The sequence below is a fragment of the Macrobrachium nipponense genome, chromosome 25 (assembly GCF_015104395.2).
Source record: "Macrobrachium nipponense isolate FS-2020 chromosome 25, ASM1510439v2, whole genome shotgun sequence".
Lineage (NCBI taxonomy): Eukaryota > Metazoa > Arthropoda > Malacostraca > Decapoda > Palaemonidae > Macrobrachium > Macrobrachium nipponense.
The window spans coordinates 74,616,498-74,628,544 of NC_087214.1; the positions used below are offsets into that span (position 1 = coordinate 74,616,498).

At 37.1% G+C, this 12,047-nt stretch overlaps 1 protein-coding gene across 1 annotated transcript in view; it reads left to right on the top strand.

Annotated features, from left to right (window-relative positions):
• LOC135199545 (glutamate-gated chloride channel-like) overlaps nucleotides 1-7,073 on the top strand; it is a 393,487-nt gene extending 386,414 nt beyond the window's left edge. Inside the window, exon 15 of the mRNA XM_064227700.1 lies at nucleotides 6,873-7,073. Within this exon, the coding sequence (XP_064083770.1) occupies nucleotides 6,873-7,004 (132 nt within the window). The 3' untranslated portion in view covers nucleotides 7,005-7,073. The remainder of the gene's footprint in view (nucleotides 1-6,872) is intronic.
• The last annotated feature ends 4,974 nt before the right edge of the window (nucleotides 7,074-12,047 follow it).

A 12,047-nucleotide genomic window follows, 5' to 3' on the forward strand; every position in this document is an offset into this window, starting at 1 on the left:
TCCATTCACAAAAGCTATGGTTCGTATACCTAGGAAAATGAAAATTACTTGTAAAATTTGGTTTGTAGGGGATATTTCTTTTGGATGACTTGATATCCTTGCATGTTTATCCTTGTCATTTTTCTAATCCTTTTGTTTTTTGTTCAGATGTGCCTCAGTTTCAGTATGATATTCCTGGGTAGTACACACGCACTTTAAATCACTTGGCACTACATTTCCTGCACCCTCACTGTATATTATTGGAAGACCTGTGCCTTGTGTCTTGATTTTGGCATTGCAATTACACAGGACAGTATCAGGATCAATTTCACTACACTAGTCTCACACTTTTGAATGTAGGTATAATGCATTGTTTCAGAGACCTCTTGTTGTATCTCCTATATAAAAGCAGTCCTTGGGTTACATCGAACTCAGCTTAGTACTTAGTACGTCGTTCCGAGATTACGTTGCCCTTCAGATATATTCATGAAAATTTATTTCCTGGCTTACACCACATGTTCTGGGTTTATGTCGCCAGTCCAACGGAAAACTGGAACTTTAGTATGGCTCCAAAATGGCAGAATGATCAATATTTTGCAGGGTTTTTTTATGAAAAGCTCAATCAAAATGCAGCAGGTTATGTCGTTTTCAAGTCAGCAATGTCTCAGGTTACACCGTGTTTTCGCCTTTCATCACAGGACCAAAACCCCCCGACGTAACCCGGAAACTGCCTGTATAGGCAATGATGCATCAAGGCTTAAAAGCAATTGCTCTATACCTCCTGCAGTTTACAATAACAGGAATGTAGAAAATAGATAAACATTTCAGATCTCAAACTTTTCTAACAATAATTGAGTATAGTTCATGATGAACCTTGCTGCTATAACCCTGTAAAATGGTAATATAGAGGACACTTCCATTTTTATTTTTACATCTTTTCATATAATCTTACTTTTTTTACCATGTGTTCATAATTCTTCAGCAATTATCTCAAGGTAAGTTGATCCCCTTAATCTGTGATTTAGGTTGAGTAATGAAAATTCATTTTGGGTTTGAGTTACGTAAATAGATTGAGATTAAAAGTAAGAAATAAAGGAATCTTCATGACAAAGAACTTAATGGAAGGAGGGTATCATGGTTAGATTAAACATATATGTCCTAGTTGGAAATATTTAAAAAAAAATATGACTAGCCTAACAAGAAGTACTGGTAACTGTATAAGGCAAAGTTAATGTAGAGATTACAAGTTCTTTTATCGTGTGACTTGTAGATATAGAGACATAGATAGTGTTTGGATTTGAAATTATAGAGTGCTATACTGTACTAATATGTTCCCTAGATCCAACCCATCATAGGATTATGGCATTATTCATTGAAAAAAATGCAGTACACATTAAAGTGATTCTACCCTTTCCTCATATTATTTAACTGGCATGACCCATTGATGTAGAATGAAGGTAACATATCGTAATGCGAGTGTCCTACTTTCAACCAACAGTGAAAGTCAAGTTTTGGAATCAAATCAGCTCAGGATTTTGGTCATAATTGTCTTTGTTTTCCATCTGTCAAATGAGACCTCAGTTAATGGCCTTCATCCTGTCTAACCGATGTGTTGTGAAACAAAACAAATTTCTATCTTAAGAATACAATAAATGAAAGCACTTTAACATGAATTTAACAAGCCTAGCATGGATAAATCATGCAGGAAACATAAAGTAAATTGACGAAATAGACACAAATTTGTTCTCACTTGACCAGTAACTGAGGGAGTTGATAGCTTATGTGTTAGGTTGTTAGAAAGGTGAAGAGAGAGCATGATTTAGTAGAATTCTGTTGACTGATCCTAGAGATATAAAAATTGCTTATGAAGCTAATTTAAGATGTGCTTTTCTCATTTTCTTTGTATCATTAAACTTTATCAAAGACTTTAAAATTCTCTACTGCCACCTGTTAGGCTTAGTTGATCCCTTAGGAATAGTTGGTGTTCATTGTGCTTGGTAAGGAAATAAATTGCCATCATAATGAATCATCCAGTGTTGCCAAATGATCCCACCAGGGAACTGTCTACTAAGTCTTCAGGACGAATGGACTATGCCAAGGGCACCACAGACTTGCTCTCTTGTTTATGTCTCTTCATGTAATATTTCTAATATTTCTGCTTACCTGGTACTATGCTAAATATTACCTATACTTTGTCCATGGACAATTTCCCAGAGAACCACTTTGGTGGTCAAAATTCACAAGCCTGATACTATAAATGCAAAAGTAACATATGCCATTATCTGTAGAGGAAACCGACTGCTTGGATTGAAAGCAAAAGTGATGGTCTTACCAGTAGATTCAGCTAAAGCTTAGTTGAGATGAAAAACCTGAGAAATATATTTTGGTCTAGACAGACATGGTGAAATCTTGCTATAATGGGCGTTATGTCTGTCCGTCCGTCTGTCATTCAATAACGGCCAAATGCCTGGTCCGATGGGCATGAAACTTGGATGGTTATAGTGGGGGACCCCTAAGATGGTTTATAATGGGGTTTCATCCTACCTCCCACACCAACACCCACCCCCCCTCCCCAACTCCGAAGGGGGTGAGGGTGAGAAGGGATTCCCTGAAACGGAGCTGGTTCTGCTCGTGAAACGGGGCTGGTTATGCCCGTAGACTTAGTTACTTTACGAATTTATCATACATAATTTCTGTATACATACATATGTTTGCTAGTAAACAGAACTGACCTTGAGCTGGTGTCAAAAACAAAAGAATGCGGCAGTCTAGTGAGTCTGTAGACCTCGGAGCATCTTTCGAAATGTGCAGATCATCAGTTAGTTCAGTAGTTCTTCTGTGAGGCCCCTTTTGGCAGATCTCATGTTACGAGCCCTTTGCTATGACTGTTCTGCCTGTTTGTTTTGATGTATACTTAGTTTCTCATGATATTGGTCGAGCATTTCGGGATCTAGATGAAACCCCAGAGGAATGACTTTACTTCAAATATTTCTTGCAGAAGAGAGCACTATTTGCTTGCAAAAATCTGCCTATAACCCCAGCACATCTTGGTGGTCTTACGATTCAAGTGAATCAGTGTGCATGTTCAAATCGTTGCTGCCGTCCTCGCTTCTAAAGAAGATGTAATATGCTGTTATTAATGGTGTGTGATTATATTTTGTTGTGTGCATGTTTACAGGAGACCACTAATATAGTTGAGAGGGACAGAGACACAGCAGACTTGTTAATTTTTTTTTCTTCAAAACAGTTCAAACTGATGATCACTAGCCTCTGATTTCTATTCAACCTTTCAAGGATTTGTATATTCCCAAGGACAATTTCTATGCTGCTATTTGCTTGGAGGTCATTCTGCCGATTGTTAACCTCGCATTTGTATCACGAGTATTGCCACTCTCTTCATTATCATTCGTTTTGCCCTGCTATTTATCCATTTCATTCAGGAATTTCTATGGTATTAAATACCTTTTTTTTTTGCCCTGGTCACGCAGATACTAAAACCTGGACAGCTTCATTATCAAAATTTCCAAACACTAACCATTTTGCTGATACTTATTCAATTCCTTGTGTTTTTGCATTTAGCTTTCTGCTTGCAGCCAAAGTGATCTTATTCAAAATATTCAGTATCATTTTGTATTTGGTGAAAGACTAAAATCTTTCATTTTCATCAATTTTGTTAACAGCTGTGGGTATTATCTTCTATTACTGAGAGATCATTTTTAGACTAAAACATGGATACATCTGTAGGGTGAGTTGACATGCTTTTATTTTTTATGTATCAGATCATTTGAAACTACTGTATACTGTATTGTTGGTAAATAGTATATTATGTTTGTACTAGATAATGAATAAAGGGTTCATTTCAACAGACACTTCAATTAATTCTAGCCAGGTACTACTCTGTTTAAACCATTTAACCTGTCATTATTTGAGTTTTTCACACTACTTGTAGTCATTTTCCCAAATTGGATCCAGTTTATAAACATTACCTGATGAATCAGTGGTGATTGTGTGACATCCATGATACATAATGAAATCCCGTAGTTTATCAGTTAGGTTTCTATGGAGATCTGAGGTTGACATCCATTTAGAACATTTCCTGGCTCCTTTTAACATCTTGCTAACTAACATTGCACCAGGTAGCCAATGTTGATGCAGATTTAGTCAGGTGTATTGCGTAAAGCTGAATTCCATCCAACCCCTTTCTGGACAACGACGGGTCTGTATAGTGACGTAAGACAGGCCCACACCAGAACTTTCTACAGCAGAGTTGGGTAGTTGAACATTTGGCCAGTTTCGCACTCCTAGACACCTGTCATCTAGGAAGGGGTGAAATGGAAATCTCTCTCAAACACCCGGACATCCATGAACTTATATGCATGACTGTACCCATGATCATGCTACTGACAGACTTGGTTTTAATTCCGCTATCAATATTGGTTACCGCTTTTGTGAGTGAGTTGCTTTCAGATGGCAGGAAATGTTCTTTAGTACAATTTTAAGGTATTTATTGCCAACAGGTCATTTGATTGATATGTACAAGGGATTGCAATGACTGTATTGTGGAATTTAGACAACCACCAACACCTTGTTTTATAGTGTGTTTTTTTTTCAAAATTAATAACGTGCATAGAACTCAAAAAATTTTGATGAAGTCCAGTAAATTCTGAAAGAGCTAAAATACTTATGATAGCTCAAAAAATAAACAGCTTGGGATATCAGATTCTTGGATAATTTGAATAAATTCACCAGTGGTAAGTTACCACAATAACCCAGAGTGAGAGGTCTGAGAAAGAAATTGGGTACTGATTTAGAAACGTAGAGATAGTAGCAAATAGCATGAAGTGTGCAGAAATGTTTGATGTTCCCTGTGTGTAGGTGTAAAAAGCACCTAAGGCTTTGGAAGTTTTCTGTATAGGGGTTAATTTGTTCTTCAGCAGTTTAAGTATGAAAGTTAGAGTAACTGTTATTTTTGTTTTTTTTTTTCTAGTTGGTCTAGATTAAGCTGACCTTTTACTAGTGTGGGCCTCTGCCTCATGTTAGCCTTCAAGTAGGGTGAGGCATGAAAGAGAACAGGCAGCCTTATGTGGACTCAGAACCATAAACAGTAGTCTCAGTTATATCCTCCACACAAACAACAGGGTAATAATGTATCTAACATTACACGTCCTGTGAGCCACCTGTCAAGTTTTATTTTCATCCTGTATGTTCAAGTCTTTTTAATGTATCCCCACGTGTTTAGTTTTTCCTTTTGATATTTTTCCTTTTTTTGGAAGCTAGTTTAAAAGTCAGGAGCTCTGAAAAACCGTATTTCGGACATATATCATCAGCCGAGTTTCAAAGAAAATTTATTAGCCTGTGGCCCCTTTCAATTGTTTGTAATTTGTAGTCCGTTAGGTCTTAATTGGTCATAAATCTTACACTGACAGGTTTCCCAGAGTGTGTTTGACATCTGTCCATTTATCCCTCAAAGTTATTATATACATAAGAGGAAAGCGAGAGCTAGACCAAGTAAAACGATTGAACTGATGCTACATTAGTGATGGAAGCCAGATTTGGTACAATTTTATGAATGGTATAAATTGCAGGACTGTATATAATAGGGAATGACTGGTTTGTTGATAAGATTGCTGTTTTTTTTTGAGCAATTTAATATCCTAGTTCATCCGTTGCTGTTTTTTTTAGAGTAATTTCCTATCCTTGTACATCCTTTCCACCCATTAATCGTTCTACGTGCTCAACTTTGATGAGCAGAATTCTACTCTTGATTTAGCACTCCATGTTATGGTAATGATACACCATTCTACATGGTACTTTTCAGGCATATTAAGAAAGCTTCGAGTGAAAAGAATGATACACATTTGAGATTTTTCTTAACTTCCTACATACATCTAGTTTTTGTAAAACTTCAGCCAGTCACCCAGAGCTGCATTTTTCCTGAAGAGCTCTGCAAGATTTTTTTTTTTCTGAATCTTTGAACACGAGTAGGTGCAACTTGGGAATCATTTAATGCCTAGTAAATTTTGAATAGATATGCATCTAGCACATTTTTTACACCAGTGAACCGTGTCATTAGCCTATTGTAAACTGGTGCACTAATTCTCAAATTCATTTCTGGGTATCTTTGGTAAAAAAAATTATTACAGTTTGGTACATTTCTAGTAAGTCCAGAGAAACGTAGGCAATATTCTTTTATATTAACCACAGAATTACACAGTAGAGTTGCTTTTTGATTTTGGTGTTTTAGAAAATTCAACTTCAGCCTTATCACTCAAGCACATCCAAGAACAATACCTACAAGATTGGATTTGCAAGTATGATTCTGTGTGATAAATGTATATGTGCACACACATGTACACAAAATGGGTATTTATATGTGAGTGACCACTTCTTGCCTTTAGACACACCCAAACATTGATTGAGTAACTGTTCGTCTTTAGCATTTTTTGTTTTATTTCTAACCATTGTTTTATGAAGAGAATTAATATACAGAACTCCTTAATAACTAGGGTTCCCAAGTGTCAAATGGTTTTAAGGGAATAGTTACTACTAAGACAAGATTCACTGTGGCAATGTTAGTCCTATGGCATCATAAGTTTAGCAAAGATACTTTGAATTTTTCTTCAAATGGATGTTGAATCATGGTTCATGTTCTCCACTGATCACCAGCTGTTGGCATTCTTATGTTTAAAGTGTGCTCTTTGAATTAGCTTTCCCTACTACGTTTGTTAACTTTTTACTTAGATCTTAGTGATTCATTAACACTTCCCCTATTGTCGACATTATCAATTGAGATGAATGTATTGCTTGTTCATAAAAATGAAATTTGTTCGCGACGTATTGATCCAGCAACACTAATGCCTTTTTTTTTGTTTCATCCTCTTTCGCCCCAGCAGCCCCGCAAGAAAGATCCTCCGCATCCAATCCGGGTGGCGAAGTCCATCGACGTCATATCCCGGATTGTGTTCCCCGTTGGGTATTTCATCTTTCTTTTTTACTTCTTTGCAACGTATAGGGGTTTTGGCTGAGTCGTCCGCCAGTTCATCCGCACCCCGCCGCCCCCCCTCACCCCTGAGCCATCTCTCTCCCCCTTGTCTCTCATCACGGTATTGGTTTGTCTGTCTCTGCCGTCGAGGCCAGATATGTCATTTTTGTGTTCAGCACACGGCGGTTTTTCTATGTCGAAGTGTCCCTCCTCCCACCCATCCAGAAAGTGAGAAATGTAACGAAAAGTTTTTATGGATGTCCTCTGAGCCAGCAGCAATTGCCCAGGTATATATATTTGTACGTTGGGGGACTGATTGATTTTTCCATTCAGGTTTTCCACTCGTCCCTAAAAAGTAAAGAAATGAGAAGGTCAGGTTGAAAGCTGCTCTGACTTGAAGCTAATGTTCAGTGCGGATGAGTTTTGTGTAAGACGAGGAGGCTTCTTCGCCCGGGAGGTGTAGTAGTAGTACTACCGAGAAATGGGAAGAAGGTCAGACAGATGTCGAAAGCTTTTCCAACTCGAAGTGCAGTTGAATTTTGTATCATGAGATTCTGACGAGCTTGAGTGAAAAATGAAGGGTGGTGCCCTGAAGACGGCAGAGGAGGAGAGCCCGCAGGTGCCGCTGCCTGGCCGGCCACCCACCCACCACGATCAAAAGATCTCGTTCTTGACATCCATATGTGTATATAATACATATATATATAAATATATAAATATATTTTATTCCTTGCAATTTTTGTAACAACCTTTATAATTTCCTTTGTTAGTGATAGTACTGAATCGCATAATGTTATATTGTTAAATTTGTTGATGGTAATGGTACTGTTTGTACACAAAATATGAAGAGGTGTTGGTGGGGATGCTACTGTAACGGGAAAGAAAAACGAGATATTGTATATGTATTTGCATACTATAGATATTTATATATATATAATATAGAAATATATATACGCAGTGTGCACCCAATGTATGTAGAGGTTGGCGTGACGTTAGTCACGGCAGCGTCTACCGATGATAACCCTAGCAGTAACGAATCCATCTTGCATCGCTGGCTTTGGCCCATTTCCTAATGATAAAAAGTGATTTATTTACTAGTCTCATTAGAAAACCATCTGGCCATACTGTCTATGGCAAATGCATTTAAAACCTAACTCATTCTCATGTTCATTTTGTGTAGTTTCTACTATTTATACATTCTGACATTTTGTTGATGACAATTATTCCAGGTCTTTTTTTGTTTTTTTCCAACACGATGTGCAAAGAGGTTTTATTTGGGTGTTTTCTATATTGTAATAATTGATTCTGTACTATCCTTAGTTAAGCTGTTGTTGTTATTGTTATTCTCTGGTTTTTGTTATGCCGATTGATACGAATAAGACATTTTTCATGAATTTGAATATTGAGAACTTTGCACTGTCCCAGTGCCAGGCAATGAATGCTTGGCTTACCCAATGCAAAATATACATGATGATGATGATGATATGATGATGATGTATATATTATGCCGTTTCAAAATTTGTAGCTTTTGCTAGATGAGGCACTTGAGGGGGAGTCCTTTTTAAGGGGCCAAAGCAAAAGCACTCATCCTTGCCAATTCGCTCAGAGTTAAGTGTCGGTGGAACTCCTTCGCCCGCACCTACCTCATCACTGGGAAAAACGAAAGCATTTTAACCTGATGAAAATAATATGAAATGATGTACCTCATGATATCATCATTCACCTAGCAAGATGTAAATGTTGTCATAGAATGAGGAAATGCTCTAGGGAAACCATGAAGAAAACATCATGACTTGAGTGTTCATTTTCCACATTTCATCCATAATTTTCTTTTATCTATGAAAGTGCTTGAACTGTCCTGGAGTTGAAGAGAACGTAGTATAGTTGGAGGCACCTAGCATGACAAAAAAGGCTGGTTTACTCTCATGACAACCATTCATCCAATCATTCTATATATATATATATATGTACTATAGAGATTTTTCCATGCACTTGTAATACACCAAAGTCATTCTGTATATCATTTCAGGGTTCAGAACCCTTACTGATTTTCCAGTTGCCCAGAGAAGCCAGTATCAAGGCTTCGGTGGATTGTGATAGTGTACAGTAAAGTTATTGTTGAGATTTTTCATTAAAAAAAACAATTTTTATCAGATAACTTAGAAGAGCTAGTACTATAATGGTCACAGTAAGTAGTAAATTTAGTAAGAACGCAAAACTTCCTTTTTTCATTTTAAAAAACTTAAGGGGAAAGGAGATTCATGAATATAGTTAAGTCAAGATTTTACATTAGTGAAAAAGAAACTTATTTTTCACTTTTACAGAAAAGACATTTTTTTTAAATTGATAGAAATTGATAGTAGTATTAGTTGCTTTTTAGAGTTCTCCATGAATTTTGATACTTGAGATATTCTCAAATAGTTCCGAAATACTAAAAGTTTCAGTAGATTGTTTTGATACCTTAGTCAATTGAAAGTTGCTTGCGCATTTAGTAGTCTCATCATTCTCATACTTGGTTCTAAAATAAACAAACTGCCGCCATCAGTTTGTGATGTACATATAAAATAAAAAAAGCTTTTTTGAGTCTTAAAAAATCCATTTTCTCCACCGTTACTTAATACGTATTATACTAAATGACTAATGCTTTTAGTGATATAATAAAAGCACTAATAAAAGCACAAATATTAATATTAAGCGTCACCTGTGACCCATGATGGCCCCTGCACGTGGCAAACACAGTTACGTGGTTTGTCGTCTTTCATTTCATGCTGTGCCATATACAAGCTGATCTTCGCTGCATTCGATACCCACCAATCACCAGTCCACGCTTCCCATTGCAAGCAAGCAAGCATTTGATGACCACCAGTTGCCAGGGCATGGCTTTGGGTGCTTTGCAACGACAACGTAGTTTTCTTCAACCCCTGGGATCAGTCACTGAAATGTTCCGTGTTGATTTCTCCATTCATTTCTCTCCTCACGCCCTCCCCCTCCCCCCTTCGCTCTCTTGTGTGCCTCTGTGTCATTCGTCTCTCTTAAGCCTACTGTGCCTTTTTTAGTTCTTTATGAAAAACATCGAATCACACTGAGGAAGAAGGAAGTTCAATGGAAAATAGATATTAAAATAAAATATAAAAAAAAAAACTTGAAAGATGCAATAACCACTTGGCGGCATTGAAGTGTTGTCATAGTCGTCCTCCTCACCCCCCTCCCCCTCCCCTCCTCACACTCGCGTGAAGGAAAGATAAAAGAAGAAGTCCCCTTTGCGCGCGACTCACTTCAGGATAACTGATCAGAATATTGGACTCTTGCGTAGTAATATATACAGTAAGGTTTTTCTTAATCTAAGAAGAAAAAATAGAAGAGAGAGAGAAACAGGGAAAGATATTTGTAATACGCTCTACTTATAATTATCTGGATCCTTGACGCTCCATAGCCTACGAAGCTAATTTGCAATTATTTTGGCCAGCTTTCATTTTTTTTTTTTAAATGGACCCCCCTTAGGCTTGTTGAATCTTTAGCTCTTTTTTAAACTATTTTTCGTGGGAATGGCCCAAATTGACAAAGGTCTTTTTTTTAATTTTTAAAAAAATTTTCATGAATGTAATCGTTTAAAAAAATATATATATATGCCATTATGCCTAATTATATTTTCCAGAAAAGACCATTGGTATGCCCTCAGTCTTTGATGGGACTGTTCTGAACTTGTTTTGTGCCTTGCCCTTACATAAATATATATATATATTTCTGAAGGAAGCTGCCTGCCAATGGAGGAAGGTATAGTTCATTGCTTTCTACCTTCGTGATTCTTTGTCTGACCACATCGGCAATTCACCGAGCGAGCAGACATTGAACGAATCTCATTTTCGGAGAACTTTATCGCTTTTTGCATTCAAAAGGAAACCAATCCTTCTTTGCGAGCATTGGCAAGCGGCCCCTTTGACTTCTGAATCACCAAAACGATGCCTGTTCATTAAACCAAGCGCACCCGTCACTCTGCCTAAAGATATTATGGTTAACGTATTTAGTCCAAATACTACTTACTACATAGCCTCTATTCTTTCCTAAATACCCAAGTCAGTGCATGATAATATTATTTTCTTACACAGTCAAAGTTTATTATTAAAGTGATTCTATGATAAAAATACTTATACTCTTAAGTCAGTGAATTCTGTCCTGTCCTAAGTCCACTGAATAAGTGCACTGAAAGCTTTAATCTCTAGGTTTTTCTTAATACTGTACGTGAAAAAAAAAATAAAGGGAAGAGAAATGAAACATATGACTTAATTGACTTAACAGCCGAGAAAGACCCCCCCTCCCCAAAAAAAGAAGAAGAAGAAGTATACTACAGTATATTATATAGAGCCATTCACTTTTTAGAAGAGAAAGCACACGTTCATATGGAGAAGCCATATTTAGTGATCTCATCATCTGTGAAATGACATCCACTCCGCACGCTTCCGCTACTATTGCTACTACTACTTCTACTACTACTACCACCACCACTACTACTATACTATTACTACTACTACTCTACTACTACTACCACACTACTACTACCATTATTATACTACTACTCTACTACTACTACCACACTACTACTACCATACTACTGCCGCCGCTGCTACTACTACTGCTTCACTAGTTAACGAGTAGCCAGTGTGGCAACCGCATCATCAGCAAGCTCACTTAAGTCAATAGAAGCTCATAGAGAGATTTTTTGCTACAAGTGGTGTCAGTAGTTAGTCTACGCTGGCATCTTTATAAGGTGGTTTGCAAGCATGCTACAAAGTAAAAGATATTTAATATATAAAAAAAAGTAAATAAATAATCTAAAAGGCTTTATAAGGTTGCAGAAAACCCGAACAGTGCAGCAGAGGTGAGCAAAGAAATCCTGTTGGGAGTCTCGAATGGTTGGGATTCAAGTCCAAGGTGTGATTTTACGATGACTGAGAGTACTACGTTTCAGAACTTGTTCTGCAACTGATAACTGTGAAAACTCGATAACTCTGGATAGCTCTTGTTATCCAACAGTGATTCTTATATTTGTACTGAGGCCTGAGATAAAAATAAACAAATGAAGATATAT